The 20,932-nt window shown below is 36.7% G+C and overlaps 1 protein-coding gene across 2 annotated transcripts in view; it reads left to right on the forward strand.

Annotated features, from left to right (window-relative positions):
• fbxl4 (F-box and leucine-rich repeat protein 4) overlaps positions 1-20,932 on the forward strand; it is a 113,354-nt gene that overhangs the window by 49,670 nt on the left and 42,752 nt on the right. For both annotated transcript variants that reach the window (XM_039747597.1, XM_039747598.1), the window contains exons 5-6: positions 10,512-10,756; positions 17,024-17,237. In XM_039747597.1, the coding sequence (XP_039603531.1) occupies positions 10,512-10,756; positions 17,024-17,237 (459 nt within the window). The remainder of the gene's footprint in view (positions 1-10,511; positions 10,757-17,023; positions 17,238-20,932) is intronic.

Raw genomic sequence — 20,932 nt, forward strand, 5'->3', positions numbered from 1 at the left:
TGTAGAAACCTGCAATTATGCCTGTAAAATACTTGACTGAGCTCTTTTTAAACCATCTACCTCCTCTTTGGAATGCTTTATAAAGTTAACAGTATACATTTGTTCAAAGAGCACACCATTTACTTTTGCAGCATCAGAATTTTAAACTTCGGAACAAGTATGTCACAGTAACTCATGAAGGCAGGTTGTTCACACAACCAGCTAAAAAATTCTAGGTTGCTAAATAACTGAAGCCATGCACTTTCTATGTTTTTGTGTTCAATTAACTAAGGTGAACAGACAGCAGCTTTCTGCAAAAGCACCATTACAGATTGTTGGCCAGTGTAACATGTCATCTTACCTTTTTAAGTGGGTTTCTGTTTTTAGCACGTCACCATCCTCAACTTTCTTATAGATATCTTTATAAAAGCAGTTTAATAGTATTTTTGAATTTGTCAGGTTAGTTCACTTTAATTTAATTCAACAAACCAGACAGCCACAGTGTAAATTTCACACTCTTGTTACTGTCAGTGTCCTGCTCAAAGTAACCAAAAATAGGAACTTCTCATTTACAACCTATTGTTTTGTGTGTATTCATATACATAAACAAATTCTGTCTGGGCAGCTAACCACAATCATGCTCATTAGGCTCCACAGCCATTTATTGCACAACCATTTAGCAAGGGGCAGTCCAATAGCATTGTTCTGTCTAAGGGCTGGCTTAGCGTGAACAAAAAATTCATTCAGTTATATTACCCTGTGAGTTCTACTTAATAGAAAATTATTTTACATATTAGTAATGTGTGATAATCTTAAAACTTTATGCATTACAACACACACTTGAAATTTATTAAAGTGGCATTGTAGCTGCTGAAATAAGGTATGGTCAAACACAGATAAAACGTGTGTCTAAAGAAATCTCACAGTCCAAAAGTTCGTTTTGAAAATATGTAGTGAAAGTTAAAAGCAAATAATCCACACAAGAATAAAACAAAAAATAGTTACACACGTAGAATAAAAGGCAAAAAAAGGGAAAAAATGTATCTTGTCTTAAACTTAGCTTTTCTTGAGAAACTTTAGTTATTTCTATACATAAAAGTTCTTTACTTCTTCTCTTCTTAAAGATTCTTAAATTCTTATATACTTAAAGAATCTTAGCTTCTTCTGTATGCTTTAAGCATACGGCACAGCATGTGAATTAAATACTGTTTTTTTACATATTTACTTCACACACTGAAAAGGCTTGTAAGCCGATTGGCACATAGGCATGTGCCCAGGCACGGTTTAAAACCATATACCTTCCATACCTTACTCAAGGCAAGGCTGTCACTAACTGAAGATTATTGTTTTAGTCAAAGCTGTTACAAATGGCAGGAATATACCAATACAATTCTATTTACAGGGTTATAGGAACCTCCCATAGACTATGCATTGTCATCTAGTAAAATATTCATGAATCTTATAGAACTAAGAAAATGGCTCTTACACATCTGGCCCCTAATTGTTTATGCTAGGGCAGAAATCAAGTACTTTAACTTTGCTTAATAAGAGTCTTCATTACATTACCAAACTTAAACCAAACTTTAGAAACTTAAAACTTAAATTCTGCTATACTAAACAGTAAACTTAAGAAACTTAAAATTTAAACTCTACTGAAAAAACACAAGCACTAAACTTAAAAAACTTTAAAATTAGGCATGCAAAAACAAAAATTTGTCATTTCAATCATTTTTGCTTTTTGGAGCAGGCACAGTTTGTTCACAAGTCTGCCCAGTGTGCTGTTCTGGATCTGTACACAAACTCTTCTGACTGCCCCTTTTGCATCTGACATTGTCTTTACCCAGGAGTTTCAGGGTGTAGCATCTTATAATTATGCCAACAACGTCCAATTTCTCTATGAACTTGTTGCATTATGAGAGTAGCAATATGTGAATTCTTTTGAAAAATTACAGAGTGTTTTGCCTATTCTGGCATAGCTGATTTCCTGAGTCTTCCTCCAACTCTCAATATTCCATCTTGCAGGACTGGGTCTAGTTAGTTTTGTTTTACCTTTCTTTACAAGCTGATCTTTGTGCAAGGCTTTAACCTCTTCTGGGTAAGCTTGTAGTTGAGTGAGGCAAATAAGTTTGTCTTCTGCTTTAGATAAGTCATTTAGAGACCGTGGCTTTAGTCTCATTGATGATTTGTATTTCTTCATATGTTCTGTGATTAGTGATTTTTGTCCTTCTTGGCTGTGTCCAGACTGTATATTGAATTGACTTTCTCTCTTCTTTCAGATTCAGTAATACTTCTTTGAATCTTAGGAACCACGCTATTGCTTAGTACTCCACAAATATTTTTACTGGTTCAGTTTTTTCTTCTACACTTGTAAGGTTTATTACACACCTTTTGATTTCCAGATTGTCGCTAGTAGACAGGTCCACTTCATCCAGTCTCTTAGGCCATTCATGCTCTGGTTGTAGCAGGAAGTTTGGGCTTTGTATCCAAGTCTTACTTTTGATGAAGCTTTCTATTGTCGATCCTCTTGATGCCTGGTCCGCAGGATTTTGTGTAGATGTGACATACCTCCATTGTGAGTGCTCTCTTATCACTGCGATTCTGTTGGCAACAAAAGTTTTGTAGCGTGCACTTTTATTTGTGATGTACCTTAGTACCGTAGTGCTGTCAGTCCAAAAGATTGATTCTTGCAGGGGAATCTGTAGTTCTTGTTTTAACATTTTGTCCATTTTAACTGCAGCCACTGCTGCTGTAAGTTCTGACCTAGATATAATGACAGATTTTAGTGGTGCCACTCTTGATTTCCCCGTTAGAAATAAACAATGTCTCTCGTTTTCTTTGTTAGTCAGAAGGAGGTAGGAAACAGTGCCATACCCGTTTTATGAGGCACCTCCAAAATGATGCATTTGTGTGGTCATTATTTGACCAAATCCAGGCGGTTTAAAGCACCTGTCTGCATTGTAATCCACAAGTAGCTGCAAATTGTCCATCAATTTTTTCCATTGCCGAACATATTTAACTCCCACTTCTTGATCCCATGCATATTTTTGTTTGCACAGTTCTCTTAGAATAAGCTTGGCAGGCAATATGACTGGCGCTAAAAATCCAAGTGGGTCATATATTGAACTGACCACTGACAGAATACCACGTCTTCTAGCAGGCTTATCTTGCAGCTTTACCTGAAACTTAAAACTTTCTTGAAGATCTTTGGCCAATTTTATGGCTTGTTCTTCTGTAGCAACTGACTTTAAACAGTCATCAACATAGAAATTATTTAATACAGTGTTAACTGCTTCCTCTGAAGCCGTGCTTCTTAAGGCATTCTCTTTTTCAAGGGTTAACTGTTCATTGAGTACCTTGATGGCATATCCTTTGTCTAAAATGTCTTTCATGAAAAATTTGTAATCCTCATGGAATGTTGGATACTTTGTAAGTTTCCTTTTAAGTCCAATAGCATGTTGTTCTGCAACACAACGATTCTTTGGCACTTTTAAGAGTTTCTTCTTTAAAAGGTAAATTAATGTGAATAGTGTCCATCTACTAGCCTTACAGTATCTGAAGCTATGCACATGAATTTAATATCTTCCTGTGGCATTTCTTCCTTTTCCTTATAGCTGTGCTCTGGAAAGTCTATATTGTATTGCTGAAGTAGCATTTGCTCTATATCCATTATTGTCACAATGTTGACTGAACATCTTTGCAGTCTTTCTTTGCCTGAGCCCTTTAAAAATCCATTAATAATCCACCATTGGAATGTTTTCACAGCATAAAGACTTTCATCTTCACTATGTGTGATTTGCCATGGTTCCATGACTTTGCGGGCATTTGTACTTAACAACAACAATATTAATAATAGAATTGTAATTACAATATTATTGCTTTGGTCAGCATTTATCTGGGGTTGATGCACGTCTTTTATATAAGACAATTTCTTGACATCTTTTTCTTTAGGGATGTTCTCCCTTTTCACTGGTACTGAGTTTAGTGTGTACACTTCTGGTGTATCAAAAAATGTATTTTCTTCTTTCGCACAGACTTGTAACTCCGTTAAGACTGTACACTTCACTAATTTCTGTCTATTTACTGTGTCTCTTTCTACAGTGCTGATGCAGATGTGAGACTTTCTTCCTGAAAGATTCTTGCAGACTTTCAGTGCAAAATGTAGCTGAGCTACCAGAGTCCTTTGGAGCATGTGTTTTTACACATTTTTCACTCGTTTCAGACTTACTGTAACTTTAACTGGAGTCACAGCTAAGAAACACTCTTTACCTGCCCTGTTATCAGTACAAGTCTCTAATGGCTGAAAAGAAATTTGGGCAGAAGAAATGTTATTCTTTTCCGACATAACGTTCTCCTCTTTAGGAGGTGTGGCTTTATCGTCAGTGCCTTTTTCCTTATTCATATGCAGAATTACTGGATGTAACTGAGAGCATGTTTGACATTTAATTTTTTCTCCACAGTCTTTACTAAAATGTCCTTGTTTAAGGCACTTAAAGCATAAGTCTTTAGATTTCAAAAAGTCAATTTTACTTTCATAAGTTAATGTCTGAATTGCACTGCATTCGTTAAGATCGTTATTTTCATTGCAAAAAAGACAGTGCTTACCGCTTTTACGTCCAGCCGTCTCCGCCGTTTTAACTGAGGTGTCTGTATCCATTTTTTTGCCTGTAGCAGAAAAGTTTGTAACAAAGCTGCTTTCTCTCAGGACGCCTTTCAAAGGATACTTCTCTTGATCAGTTTTGTCCTTTTCCTTCTTGAAGATTTGGCTTTGTGGAACTGAACTGTACGCGGGTTCCAAAGCTGATGTCTGTTTGTCCAGAAAGTTCACTGGAGGGGTTCGCCTGCTCACCATACTTTCAATACTTTGTACTTTGTACTTGGTTCCTAAGTACTTTCAATACTCTGTACTTTGTATTGCCACGGTGCTAGTAGGTCTTGAGGAGGTTTGGAGACTTTAGTAGGAAGGTTATCATTATTTTCAAATTGTTGTCCACTTTGAAAGTTGGGCTTAATGTTTGTACTTCCGCCAAGAAGATTTGCATAATTGCTCTGTCCTTCTCCATTGTTTGGCCTTATTTGTGACCGCCCTTTGTCTTTTCTCATATAGGCATCTGCTTTCCATAGCTGGTTTCCATAAAGACTTTCGAGTTTCTTTCTGGCATTTTGATAACCTTCTAATGGTGACAAGTATTTACAGTTTTTAACAATCTCGTGAGGTGAACCTTTGGTAAACTGTGCCAATAAGTCCAATTTATCTTGCGGATTCTCTTACTTCATCGATATCTCAGTCAAAGGCTCTTATAAAGTCCTTATAAATCAATGTATCGCCATCAAATACTGGAACTTTTATATGGGTACATTAGGCACTTGTGCCTTGCTTTGTTGTTCTTTCGATTGATCATAACATTGTCCATAATGCTCTTGTTGAAAAGGTCACGAATACTTGTGGTTTTGCACTTCTCACATCTGGTTTCTGAGGGACATCATTAGAATCGGGTTTATCTGAACTTCGATAGCGTCTTTTAAGAACTCTCAATTTTGCATCTGATTCTGCGATATCTGCCTCTAAAGCTAATTGTTCTCTTTTAGCTTTCAACTGTGCTTTAAACTATGCTTCTTCCATACCTAGAGCCTGTTGCTTTCTTTGTTTCTCTGCTTTTGCCAACAGCACAGCGTGTGCTGCCTCTTGAGATCTGATGGCACTAATAGAAGTAGCAGCTGAATTTGCACTACGTTGAGATTTTACGAAGATTTGGGAGACCTTGGCTGAATTAGCCGCTGGACTTATATGACTTTGAATGGAAATCTGAGAGATACTGTCTTCTGGAGAGATGTCAGGAATGTCATTTGTTATTCTGTAATCCTTGAATTGGTTAGTAGAAAAATCAGGCTGCTGGTTGAAGCTTTTATTTTGATGTACTTCTAAAATTCAATTCGTTGTACATCCCGTAAATGTATTACAAATTTCCATTTTAGCATCAAAGTCCTTTTGTAGCATTTTCCGTGTATCTTAATTGGAAGGAATCTCTGGAGGGATAAAAGTTTGTCGCTTAACCTTCTATATTCCATTCTCAGGTCAAAGAACAAATTCTTGATGATTGATTTTATATATTCACAGTTAAATTCATTTTTTTGTAAATCCTTTATGTGCTTCATCAGATGATATAATTGTTTGTATTTGTAATCCATTTCTGATTGAAGTCTAGTTGTCGCTGAATTGGACGGCTTTATGTCATCTTGGAGATGGTCCTTTGTGACGTCATATTCAAGTGACTTTTATGCACACCACGCCGACGTTTGTTCTAGCTTCCGGATTCAAATGCCATGACGATCCCACAAGGCACTGTACTTAAAATCCTTTGTAATTTATACAGTCTCGCGAAGAACACTAGCAATTCTCAAATATGTCCAACTCCGATCAAAGACAAAAGAATAAAGGTACCTGTTGAGGCTTTTTTAAGTCGTCGTTTTCTTTCTTCGCAGTCCGATCTCAGGCATAGGAAATGCAGGCTTGCTTTCTTTTATAATCCAAGGCAATTTTCAAGCTTTACTCTTAGGTTGTTTTCTAACCTTTAGGCTGGTGTAAGTCTTAAGCTGTTTTTAAACTTTAATCTGGTTTCAAAACTTCAGGCAGGTTTTAAACTTTAGTGTAGCTGCCAAAATAAGGTATGGTCAAGCATGGGTAAAACGCGTGTCTAAAGAAATCTCACAGTCCAAAAGTTTGTTTTGAAAACATTTAGTGAAAGTTAAAAGCAAATAATCCACACAAGAATAAAACAAAAAATAGTTACACACGTAGAATAAAAGGCAAAAAAAGGGGAAAATGTATCTTGTCTTAAACTTAGCTTTTCTTGAGAAACTTTAGTTATTTCTGTACTTAAAAGTTCTTTACTTCTTTTTCTCTACTTAAAGATTCTTAAATTCTTATATACTTATAGAATCTTAGCTTCTTCTTCTGTATGCTTTAAGCATACGGCACAGCATGTGAATTGAGTACTGTTTTCTTACATATTTACTTCACACACTCAATAGGCCCATAAGCCAATTGGCACATAGGCATGTGCCCAGGCACGGTTTAAAACCATATACCTTCCATACCTTACTCATGGCAAGGCTGTCACTAACTGAAGATTATTGTTTTAGTCAAAGCTGTTACAACGGCAGGAATATACCAATACAATTTTATTTACGGGGGTTATTGGAACCTCCCAAAGACTATGCATTGTCATACATACATGCATGTTATTTAAACTATTCAGTGCCAAAGATTTTTTTCTTTTATTCATACATGAAATTGAATAGATGTACTGAATGGTTCTCATAACTGTAGTAAAAAATGACATGGGTAGATTGACTGTTCACCTTTTTTTAAAAACATATATAAATAAATTAATAAAAATTATTCTTGCTTGATTTGAATAATCTATAAATCACAGCTCTGAGGCTAAAAGTAGATTCCTATTCTAGACTTGTAGAAATGACTATGTATTTTATCTTTTTAAAAAATATTTTCTACCCATCCATCCATCCATTAATTATCAAATCAGTCTAATTCACCTGAACCTAACCCATCAAGGTCAGGTGCAAAGCAGATTTTAAAAACAGACAGAAAAAGTATGTTCTCAATACAGATAAAATTAATATGAGAAATTGGGTAATAAAACAAACTGCTGCTACATCCATCAGAAGTATTTCTCCACTGTCAAAAAATCTGAACAAGAAGCAAATGTAAGAAAATGTTTAGGCTTACCACAAACATTTCTGAGGCATGGGGCTTGACAATAAAGACTGTGTCGGTCCCCATATCCTAATCCAGTGAACTCCACATTTAGCTTTATACTGTAGTTTGAATGCTACTGTGTATTTGTGTTTACACATTTTACAGAAAGTACCTGCTGTGTTGCCTTTAAACTATTTACACTTGCAGTAGCATATCATTGAGAATGAAACAGCTTGTTACAAGTTTTATCAACTTGTTGTTAGACCTAGTACATCCGAAATTGCAGTATCTACATCTTTTCTCTGATTCATTGTCTTGAACTAATATCAGATGTTAATGTCTTATCCAAATCTGGGCAATTTGGTAAAATGTTTGGCGATCAAGCTTTGCTTTTCTGTGCTTCACAAACATTATGTGGCAAACTAATTCTGTCACTGTAATTTCAATTTTCAAAAAGGTTTGCCTGTGGGCTTTCCGTGCCAAGTTTTAATAATTGATTACTAAGATGAGGTCTTTGTGCCACACCAATTTAGAAACTTTCATTGGGGGTTCACTGACTTGCTACATTGTGCACTATAAGAAAATGTAGGCCACAGAGAACACTAGATAATAGTAGGCTAACTGAAATGCGTTTATTAAATTAAAAAGAAACGACAGATTTTCAGTTTCCACCTATTTTTAATTCATTTCACTTAGCTTTTTAATTTGCAATTTTAATTTCAATTTACTTTTCATTTTTCTCTTAGCTTTTAGGGTATTTTTTTTAACTTTGTTTGATTACATACCTTCTTAGACGTTTTAGTTACAGTTTTCATTAAAGATAATAACTATTACATGCTTATATACAGTATATCATATGAGGGGGTTTTCTTGTACCGGTGAGTCAGGAGATGCTGGACCAAAAAAGACAAAAGTGATTTCAAAGCATTTGAAAGTAATTCTTATGAACACAGTACAATAGAAATTACATAATAAACCTGACTAAAAATGCTGCACGCATTGGACTGATCAAAAATACCTTTCCAGACACACCCTGTAGCTCTAGCAGAGCTGTACCAGAATAAAACTGTGCAGACTTTTAGTCCCTTCCATATTTTACAACTCTGTGATGGCCAGTGTGACTTTATATACTGTGGTGTGCTGGGCTGGTAACATAATTGACTAAATATTTATCTCTCCATCCATCCACCAGATGTTTTTCATGCTGAATTGGCCCAAAAAAAATCTGTGGATGGACTTTGTATCAGAGCCACCACAGATAATGAAACTATCCCACTTTCTTTGGCAGTATGGCTCCAGTTTCTGGAACATCCACAGAAACATTTTTTGTTCTTAACAATTTATCAAACTTGGGATTCTCTTGACTATTTCAGTGTTGCCTGTGCATTCACAAACATTTGGAGTATTCATCCATCCATCCATTATCCAACCCGCTATATCCTAACTACAGGGTCACGGGGGTCTACTGGAGCCAGGGTGCAAGGCAGGAAACAAACAACTGGGCGCATACACACACACACTTCCACACACCAAGCACACACTAGGGTCAATTTAGGATTGCCAATGCACCTAACCTGCATGTCTTTGGACTGTGGGAGGAAACAGGAGCACCCTGAGGAAACCCATGCAGACATGAGGAGAACATGCAAACTCCACACAGGGAGGACCCAGGAAGCGAACCAGGGTCTCCTAACTGCAAGGACAGCAGCACTACCCACTGTGGTACCGTGCCGCCCGAATTTGGAGTATTTTAAACCATAATTGCTACTGATGTGACTTTCAACTCTTGGTAGCACCAAAACCTGTCTGGTTAAAATCTGTGAGTAGATGAATTGAATGTTCACTGTTAGCTTTTCCTTGTATTGTGCCACAGCTTCAACTGCAGCTTTCATGAGTGCCGCTTGATTCTTTCTTTAGTAGTGTTTTTTTTGGGTAATGCCAAACACTGCATTTTTGTTTGGTACTTCAGATTGTAAATGTGTTTAACATATCTTTTGGCAGTTTCTCTTACTCTTTTTACACTCATCCCACACCAGACTGAAAAAAAATAAACATATTAAAACTTTGCTAACACTTGTCTCAATAAATCTTCAATTTTGCATATTTTCGACCTCTATCACTTTAGTCATTATTCAATCTTCTTTGGCATCCTTTTGTTTACCTTTAGTACATCTTCTTGAGTGTTAATATATAACTGCTCCTATAAGCAAAATTCTGACAAGTGACACTGTATTGTCTAGTTTTACAGAAAAAAATGGATGTGTGAGAAAATAAATATGGTGGTAGTAATTGTTTGCAGGAAGGAGATGCTAATTGTAAATGTAACTTTATAAAATTGCTTTGAAAGTACATCTGATCTTAATAAGTCTTCACTCGTTTAAAGGACCTTAAATTAATTAATGTACCTTTGAATATAAGTAAATTAAATGTGAATCTTGAAAATGGTGCTTTGTCCAAATTATTTGTTTAAGTAAATGATGTATGTGTTTCTGTTTTTGCTTTATAGCTGTAAACTTATCTAAGCACTCTGTACTTGTAGTCAGTGAAGACAGGTACATAAACATGAATTGAATATGTTATAAAATGAACATCATATTATACTTGCTGAGACAATTAGGCTCTTTTTTAGTCATATCAAATATTGTTTCGTTAATGAATAATTACATTTTTTTTTCATAACTCCCAGTATATACTAGTGACATAGCAATTTTAAGATATGCTTAACAGTGGCTTAAAACTTAAATAAACATTATGCTGTACATTTTTCTACATACATCTAATGGCATACAACTAATATCAAGCATTTCCTTTCTAGCTGATTCAGCTGATTTTGAATCACCTCACTCTACCTGATTTGTGCAGGTTGGCACAGACTTGTAAATTGCTCTATCAGCACTGCTGTGATCCTCTTCAGTACATCCAATTAAGCTTACAGCCATATTGGGCCACAGTAAATGACAGCTCCCTTGATCACCTTCAGACTTGCTGTACCTTGACTCAGAGACTTAATTTGTCATGGACTGGGAACAGAGGAGCCATCACCTTTTCTGGGTTTTCCAGGTTAGTGCCTATTGAATATTATATATATTTAATTTTTATATTCTGTTAATTTATACCTTTTAAAAATTGTGTGCATTTAAGGTTTCTGATATTTTTTGCATCTATTTTGCTTTCATAATTATTAAAAATGATGACAATAATAATCATCTTTGTGAAGTATTTTTTTCTACTTATAATCACTTAACCCCCCAAAAAGCGGCATGCTTAAGATTATGATCGAATTTGTGTAAAACACTGAATATAAAACATGTAACACGTAAGAAATGATTTCAGAAGTATTTCCAATGAATGATTTATTGGTCCATAACATGGCTATACCTTCGAAGTCTTTAGCATAGGGTAAAGCCCCCATGATTGGCGATTCAAGAAGGTGTGCATTGCGGCAGAGTATTGTACAAATCCTGAATGGAGTCTCATGACAAACCAAATCAAGCATTGCACAGCTGATTTTCCAGGCATCTAATGGGCTACATCTCAAAAGTTCTCAAAAGTTTCTGGCAGAGATTTGGAATGGCACTGATATCACATAGTCATTTTTGAGAACTACCTGTAGTGTATGGAAGAGATTTGTCTAGATGTATTACCCTATTACTTGCTAAAATACCCCTAACAATTGACTGTCCTAGGGAATGGTGTCCTATGACATTACAACTTCTGTTATAGGATAGTTACATACAAAAATGTCAGGATTTCACCATTACCAGCATCATGTATATGTGCAAATGCTGTGTTAAACATCTTGAGTGCAGAAGTTGAAAATTACTGAGTACTTGTGTTCATGTTAGTCTGTACTCAACAAATGATCAATTTCTGATGGTTGTGCTACTAGAGAACTTCCCAGTGCTCTGATCATTGTGCTATTAGAGAACTTCCCAGTGCAAGTGTTTATAAAGCCTTCCTAATACATTCTTTTTCTGTAGTGTAAATAAGGTTTGCGAGCTTTGACAATCCTTGGGGTATAATTCAGGCAAAACCAAAGTGAATAATACTATTTCTGTATTTTATAGTGTAAAAACTGATGTTCAGCAGCTACAGTGTGGTGATGAGAATATGTGGCTGTCCAGCTGTACAGGACAAGCTAAACTAGAACAAAGAGTAACCTGGCATAAGCCTTGATGTTCTTAAGAAGTTTTAAAATAAAGCGTATAGCAAATTTAATAGCATCCTCAGGGCCCCTTTGATATCTATTGACAAACTGGTATGTATCTAAACCTGCTTGTATATCCAATACAATCCTTTTCATATATTTCATACCAACAGATGTTAATGTATTGCCCCCTTCATTTGGTTAATTGCTTTTCTGTGTTTTGACTGTTTCTTTTTTATATTACATGTTTCTTAGCAGTGCCTTCTACTATGTACCCCTGTACTTAGATAGATAGATAGATACTTTATTAATCCCAAGGGGAAATTCACATAATTCACATACTTGCTCTGTTTTGATCACTGTAAAAAAAGCCTGGGTAAATTCTGTTGTCATGTACACCTGTCATACATCAGGCTTGTGGTTCCTTTTATTTGAAAGATTTCACAATATCTCTAGTCTGAGATATCTCTTCAAATTAACTTGCATTTGCACCAAGTTAATATTCAGCCAACAAGTCATTCAGCAGAAGTGTGTCAAGAAACTCTACTATGGCTCCTTCATACCAACAGCAATACATCTGCATAATGCCTTACTGTGACTGTGACACCCAAGTCAGAACTTTTCTTTCTTTTTAATTTTCTTGCTTAATAGTCTTTCTGGTGTGTGTTCAGACCAAAGTGTGTGTTTATTTACCTACCTATTTATGTATCTATCTATTTATGTGTCAGTAAAATTCCAAATTTCCCCCTGGGACAAATAAAGGTCTATCTATCTGTCTCTCTCTCTCTCTCTCAAATCTTTCAAAATATTGTTCATGACCAATAAATAAAGCGTTGAGGTTTATGTATTGATTCATTTCCCAAATCCATTAATGGCAGTGCTGTGTTGCATTAGGACAGAGCCTGAGCTGGGAGCTTTAGGCAGGGACAGTCATGTTTCAGTGATACACTTTTACAACTCATTATATAAAAAATAATTAACCTATGTATGTATGTGTGTGTGTGTATATAATATATATATATATATATATATATTATATATATGTACAGGTGCTGGTCATAAAATTAGAATATCATGTCAAAGTTGATTTATTTCAGTAATTCCATTCAAAAGTGAAACTTGTATATTAGATTAATTCATTACACACAGACTGATGTATTTCAAATGTTTATTTCTTTTAATTTTGATGATTATAACTGACAACTAATGAAAGTCCCAAATTCAGTATCTCGGAAAATTAGAATATTGTGAAAAGGTTCCATATTGAAGACACCTGGTGCCACACTCTAATCAGCTAATTAACTCAAAACATCTGCAAAAGCCTTTAAATGGTCTCTCAGTCTAGTTCTGTAGGCTACACAATCATGGAGAAGACTGCTGACAGTTGTCCAAAAGACGACCATTGACACCTTGAACAAGGAGGGCAAGACACAAAAGGTCATTGCTAAAGAGGCTGGCTGTTCACAGAGCTCTGTGTCCAAGCACATTAATAGAGAGGCGAAGGGAAGGACAAGATGTGGTAGAAAAAGTGTACAAGCAATAGGGATAACTGCCCTGGAGAGGATTGTAAAACAAAACCCATTCAAAACTTTGGGGGAGATTCACAAAGAGTGGACTACAGCTGGAGTCAGTGCTTCAAGAACCACCATGCACAGACGTATGCAAGACATGGGTTTCAGCTGTCGCATTCCTTGTGTCAAACCACTCTTGAACAAGAGACAGCATCAGAAGCGTCTCGACTGGACTGCTGCTGTGTGGTCCAAAGTTATGTTCTCTGATGAAAGTAAATTTTGCATTTCCTTTGGAAATCAAGGTCCCAGAGTCTGGAGGAAGAGAGGAGAGGCACAGAATCCACGTTGCTTGAGGTCCAGTGTAAAGTTTCCATAGTCAGTGATGGTTTGGGGTGCCATGTCATCTGCTGGTGTTGGTCCATAATGTTTTCTGGGGTCCAAGGTCAACACAGTTGTCTACCAGGAAGTTTTAGAGCACTTCATGCTTCCTTTTGCTGAAGAACTTTATGGAGATGCAGATTTCATTTTCCAACAGGACCTGGCACCTGTACAAAGTGTCGAAACTACCAGTACCTGGTTTAAGGACCATGGTATCCCTGTTCTTGATTGGCCAGCAAACTCTCCTGACCTTAACCCCACAGAAAATCTATGGGGTATTGTGAAGAGGAAGATGCAATACACCAGACCCAACAATTCAGAACAGCTGAAGGCCACTATCAGAGCAACATGGGCTCTCATAACACCTGAGCAGTGCCACAGACTGATTGACTCCATGCCACGCCGCAGTATTGCTGCAGTAATCCAGGCCAAAGGAGCCCCAACTAAATATTGAGTGCTGTACATGCTCATACTTTTCATGTTCATACCTTTCAGTTGGCCTACATTTCTAAAAATCCTTTTTTTGCATTGATCTTAATTGATATTCTAATTTTCCGAGATACTGAATTTGAGACTTTCATTAGTTGTCAGTTATAATCATCAAAATTAAAAGAAATAAACATTTGAAATACATCAGTCTGTGTGTAATGAATGAATCTAATATACAAGTTTCACTTTTTGAATGGAATTACTGAAATAAATCAACTTTATCATGATATTTCAATTTTATGACCGGCACCTGTCTATGTGTGTGTATATATATATATATATATATATATATGTGTGTGTGTGTATGTACTGTATGTATGTGTGTGTATTTGTATGTATATGTACACTCACCTAAAGGATTATTAGGAACACCATAGTAATACGGTGTTTGACCCCCTTTCGCCTTCAGAACTGCCTTAATTCTACGTGGCATTGATTCAACAAGGTGCTGAAAGCATTCTTTAGAAATGTTGGCCCATATTGATAGGATAGCATCTTGCAGTTGATGGAGATTTGTGGGATGCACATCCAGGGCACGAAGCTCCTGTTTCACCACATCCCAAAGATGCTCTATTGGGTTGAGATCTGGTGACTGTGGGGGCCATTTTAGTACAGTGAACTCATTGTCATGTTCAAGAAACCAATTTGAAATGATTCGAGCTTTGTGACATGGTGCATTATCCTGCTGGAAGTAGCCATCAGAGGATGGGTACATGGTGGTCATGAAGGGATGGACATGGTCAGAAACAATGCTCAGGTAGCCCGTGGCATTTAAACGATGCCCAATTGGCACTAAGGGGCCTAAAGTGTGCCAAGAAAACATCCCCCACACCATTACACCGCCACCACCAGCCTGCACAGTGGTAACAAGGCATGATGGATCCATGTTCTTATTCTGTTTACGCCAAATTCTGACTCTACCATTTGAATGTCTCAACAGAAATTGAGACTCATCAGACCAGGCAACATTTTTCCAGTCTTCAACTGTCCAATTTTGGTGAGCTTGTGCAAATTGTAGCCTCTTTTCCTATTTGTAGTCGAGATGAGTGGTACCCGGTGGGGTCTTCTGCTGTTGTAGCCCATCTGCCTCAAGGTTGTGCGTGTTGTGGCTTCACAAATGCTTTGCTGCATACCTCGGTTGTAGCGAGTGGTTATTTCAGTCAAAGTTGCTCTTTTATCAGCTTTAATCAGTCGGCCCATTCTCCTCTGACCTCTAGCATCAACAAGGCATTTTAAGCCCACAGGACTGCCGCATACTGGATGTTTTTCCCTTTTCACACCATTCTTTGTAAACCCTAGAAATGGTTGTGCGTGAAAATCCCAGTAACTGAGCAGATTGTGAAATACTCAGACCGGCCCGTCTGGTACCAACAACCATGCCAGCTCAAAATTGCTTAAATCACCTTTCTTTCCCATTCTGACATTCAGTTTGGAGTTCAGGAGATTGTCTTGACCAGGACCACACCCCTAAATGCATTGAAGCAACTGCCATGTGATTGGTTGATTAGATAATTACATTAATGAGAAATTGAACAGGTGTTCCTAATAATCCTTTAGGTGAGTGTGTATATGTATGTATATATATATATGTATGTATGTATGTATGTATGTATGTGTATATATATATATATATATATATATATATATATATATATATATATATATATATATATATATATATATATATATACATACACATATGTAAGATGCAAACCAAATTTGGAATGTTAGATTCCTATTGCTTTAAGAGAAGTGTAATGCCAAAAACATACTATTATACTTTGTCCAGTTGATGCTTTTTTTATCCTGGGTTTGCTCTGAATGTCATTTCATGTTAGTGTTACAAGCTTTTCATTAGCAGGTACAGTATAGGAGCTCCTAGAGATAAGTGTATTATCTAAACATTTTAATCATAAACATGTGGATTATATACCATCAAAAATGTAACTTCTAAAAGCAGCTAGTTGCACTAGACTTCCTAAAACCTTGTATTTAATATTAATTGGTGTTTCTAGACTATCCCTGTAAGAAAATAAGTCTGAGTGTGGGTTTGTGGGATAAATATGAATTCCTTCTAGGGTATTACTTTTCTGCATTATGTGTGCTGTTACTGGGATAGCCCCCAGCCCCTGTGACCCTAAACTGTATTAGGGAGGTTATTTTATATACAAGATTAATGGATAATTTGTTATATGACAGATGGCATTCTCAAACCTATTTATTACAGTTCATGGTCACAGGGGGCTGGCATCAGGGAGGAAACCACCCTGGACAAGGGTACCAGTCCATCACAGAATCTACTTGCACACACACCAAGGCTATCAATCACACAGGGCTAATTTTGAATTGGAAATGATCCTAACCTGCATGTCTTTGGAGACCGAAAACCAGCGAACCCATATGAAAACTCACACTTGCTTCAAGCTTGGGGGAGAGTGTGCAAAGTGCACAAGGGGACAGCGACCAGGAAATAGATTTGAGAATGTTGTGCTGAATAAATAATTCGATATTGCTTTTATCAATTATTAATTAAAAAAAAATTGGTACTGTTTATTAACATAACTGCAAAAGCAATCAAACATTGCTTTGCATTAATTAAATAACATTTAATTTGTACTTGTCTTTACAGTATACAGTACTTCTTTTGTTTATGACCTTGTGAAGTGACATTTTTTATGAAGCAGAAAATACAATATATATACTTTTTTGCTTTTGATCCAGCTGTATCAGCTATGATTGTACATTGTAATAAAACCTTTGTATTCCTTTTACTCAGTTCCTTTCTTTGTCTTTATAAAACAGATTTATGAAAGTGTGTGGTGCAGAACTGGTCTGTCTAGAGTTGGCATGTTGCCATTTTTTGAATGAGGCCTGCCTTGAAGCTATTTCTCAGATGTGTCCAAAACTTCAAGAATTAAACCTGTCTTCATGTGACAGACTTCATCCTCAGGCCTTTAATCATATTTCCAAAATACTGGACTTAAGGCGGCTAGTATTATATCGCACAAAAGTTGAGGTAAGACAAAATATGAATTTTTGTTTATACCTTTTAGCCAAATTGTTCCTTAAACAAAATTTTTGCTTTATCTTCAAATGTGCATAAATAATATGCCTATGAAATCTGCCTAAATAGAATGTTTCAGATAAATAAGTTTACATTTTTATATACAGGTAAAATTCTGTTACAATAAAATGCCAGGGACCTAAAAAATATTTTGTTGTAATGATAATTTCGTAGTAATGAGATTCCATAATTGTCACTATAATGCTTTCTTTAACTTGCATGCAGACATTTGCAATAATTTCAATAGCTTCTTTCACGTTAATTTTAATCTCCTCCTGTGTAAAATTTATGTTGATGAGAATTTTTCTCAGCATTTCCTTGTGATAATGCACTTTCAGGGTGCGTATGATGCCCAAATCCAATGGCTGAAGCACTGCTGTGCAATTGGGTGGGAAGAATTCAATGCGAACATTATCTAAATGTGGAAGCATGTTGTGGGCAGCACAGTTATCAATCAGAAGCCGAATTATCCTTTTCTTCTTCTTCATATTGTGAGGTTTCTGAACTCTTTTGGAACCCCCCACCCAATGGGACGACATGCCGAAGTGCATCCTGAAGCGGAATTGCTGCATCTGTGGAAGATTGTTTGTCCGTTGTTGAGGCAGGGCAACAGCAGGCTCACATCGCTGCAGCAAAGTTTCATAGTAGCAAATCCTAAAAGATCATGCATGGTTGCACCCCAAAACATGACATTGAGTCTCAGTACTTTAGTAAAACCAGCTTTATTCAGCTTGAAACAGGAACAGCAGGGTTATTATTATATATTATAGTATAGCATGCTCTACCACTCTCCTATACACAGATGCAGCAGTTAGTCAGAGTTGTGGCTAGGTTAGTGGCCAGGTAATACTGTTCTCTGCATTTACAATGTTCCTTGCATCACCCATTCACCCTTTTCTGTTTGCTTCGGCGGCGAGCTGCAGCAGAGCTGTGAGCCTGCTGTTGCCCCGGTTATGGATAAACTGTCTTCCACAGACGCATTGATCGCACTTTGGGACACTCTTCGGCGTGTTGTCCAGTTGGGGGAGGTCCCAAATGAGTTTAGAAACCTCACAACTGTGACTTTGCTTTTCCTTGAATGAGTGGCACATTAATATGAATGTTTCTTGAACAAGCATCACTGAACCACATAAAAACAACAGCTTTTTCAATGTCTTCAAATGCAGCAGTTCTCATACGTTTGCAACCCAAGATTTTTCTTGTTTGTTTGCTTGGTCTTTCAAGAAAGGTGACAGTTTCGATGACGAAATTCTGAATTCACTTGCAACGTCTTTTTTCCAGAATCGAGAGCTTCAAAATGTAGTTTTTTTTCTAATATGATCTGTTGTTATTTTTACGTGTCTGCCATTTCTGTAGGAGGGTGACAGTGCGTTAAATTCCAATGGATGTTTTTCAAATGTTGACGAGCGATAAGCAAAAGGTTTCACAGAAAACCACAGGAAACAAAAACAGCAAAAAAACAGTACACGGAAAGTTTGAAGAAAGAAAAAAAATGTACAATGTTTCTGTTTGGGGATCATTGTGCACATCTGAGCCATGACCACAGAACTATCTGCTCTTTGGATGGTTCATTCAGGCATTTCAAGGTCTTTTGGGCATTTTGTTGTAATGAAAGTATCTGCTGAATGTATTTCGTAGTAATGAGATTTCTGTAGACTCGTGTCACATGGGGAAACTGTCGGGACCATAAAAATACTTTGTTGTAATGAAAATTACGTTGTGAAGATATATTCGTTGTAACCTAATTTTACCTTTATTTAATACCTTGCTAAAGTAAGAGATACAGTTCTCTGTAACTACAGTTCTGATGTTGTAGGGCATGATATTTAAAGGATCGACTCTACACGGAATATGTTCATTACTAATGGAGGTGTGACTTTGCAGTATTGTTTTTACTATTAAAAGGATTTTTGAAGAGTCTTGTACTACAATTTAAGGTACATTTAAGGCAAAGCTGAGTCTTGTGTGATTCATTAGGTACACATGTTTGTGTTTCAACCACAGCCCTCATTGTAAGGTTCTTAGCTTTTAAATTGTTAAGATGGTAAAAATGTTAATCTACTGGCCAGACCAGCCGTGTTTCCTTTAACTTTATGCAGAAAAGCTAACCAAGGGACATCCTTGCCTTTAAATTGCCTATAGTGCACCAACTGTGTAGAAATGCAGTGTTTTTGAGTATATTAAAAGGTTTGTTGGTAACCATTGTTTACATGGTTAATCATCCAACCTAGTACTTAGCAAATGTGGATTACACAGAAATATAGACAAAGTGTAAATAGCTAGATGTTTTCCTCAGCTATTATTAGTATCTCTTTTATTTATTCATTGTTGTCATCATCATTTTCTGTTTTCCTGGTGATGATCATGGTAGGAGCACACTAAGCTGGGCAGACTAGGCTGCCCTATTTCCAGCAGGTTTACCCAGAACCTCCTGTGGAATACCAGTGCATTCTCTGAACAATTAAGAGATATAGTCCTTACATTGTGCCTTCATTCTGCTCCTCTGCCTTCTCCCAGTAGACCATTCTTTGTCCAGCTCCAATGAAAGGGCCCAATGGAATTTCCTAATTTAATTATCATTAATGAGCTCCTCGCCCTGCCACGCCCAGAAGCACTACACAGGAATCTCACTGTAGCAGGTATCATTCACAATCTGATTATTTCAGTCACTACCCAGAGCCGAGTACTGGAATGTAGACTGACTGGTAAATTGATAACTTTGTCCATGGAATTAGCACCCACTTCTTTAACATTGACTGCTAATGCAGTCTGGTAAAATGTTTTCCACTGTATCACTTATTTGCTTGATTTCACTATCACAGGGGTGCCCAATACGTCGATTGCGATCGACCAGTAGATTGGAAAAGGTAGTGCAGGTAGATCGCGTTGCATTCAAAAAACTAAAATTGCAGTTAATCGGATAGCCATCATTTTTCACTCGGCTGAATTTAAACGCAAAGGCAGACACACCGAAGCATCTTTCCGGGTGAGTCACTCGATCATTAAGCATAAGAAGTCCTTCCAAGATGGAGAGATGATAAAAGATGCCTTCGTTGAGGCAGATGGCTAGGGAGAAATTCCTGCTGAGATTTCAAGACCCCTGGCTGGAGAAAAAGGAGTTTCTCCTTGTCATTAAACATGCAGAATACAAGCAACTTATTAACGATCAATGGCCGCTAGATTTGGCATTTTTTTTCCGATCTGACCAACATATTGAATGAGGTTAATTTACAGCTGCAAGGAAAAGAGAAAACCATAGTCAATATGATTAGCTCAGTTAATGCTTTCAAACGAAAAATGCAACATCTGTCCTTAAAGCTGCAGTGCTTTGATTTGGGGAACATCCAAAACCTCATTTCAGAGCTGGAGATGCAATGGAAGGCGTGTGTGAAACTTGATAGCATGAGCTACACAGAGAAGACTGAAAATTGTTTGTTAGCCTTTATCTACTGGGAAAAAAAGTAATGATTCGAGTGTTGCCCAATGTAGCTGAGTAAGATTAGCATTTCTTCTTCACAAATGTACTCAAGTAAAAGTAAAAAGTTTGGTGCAGTAAAACTACTCTTAGAAGTACATTTTTAAAAAAAAGTTAATATATGTTATATATGTATGTGCATATATATATATATATATATATATATATATAT

This window comes from Polypterus senegalus, chromosome 3, assembly GCF_016835505.1.
Source record: "Polypterus senegalus isolate Bchr_013 chromosome 3, ASM1683550v1, whole genome shotgun sequence".
Classification (NCBI taxonomy): Eukaryota; Metazoa; Chordata; class Cladistia; order Polypteriformes; family Polypteridae; genus Polypterus; species Polypterus senegalus.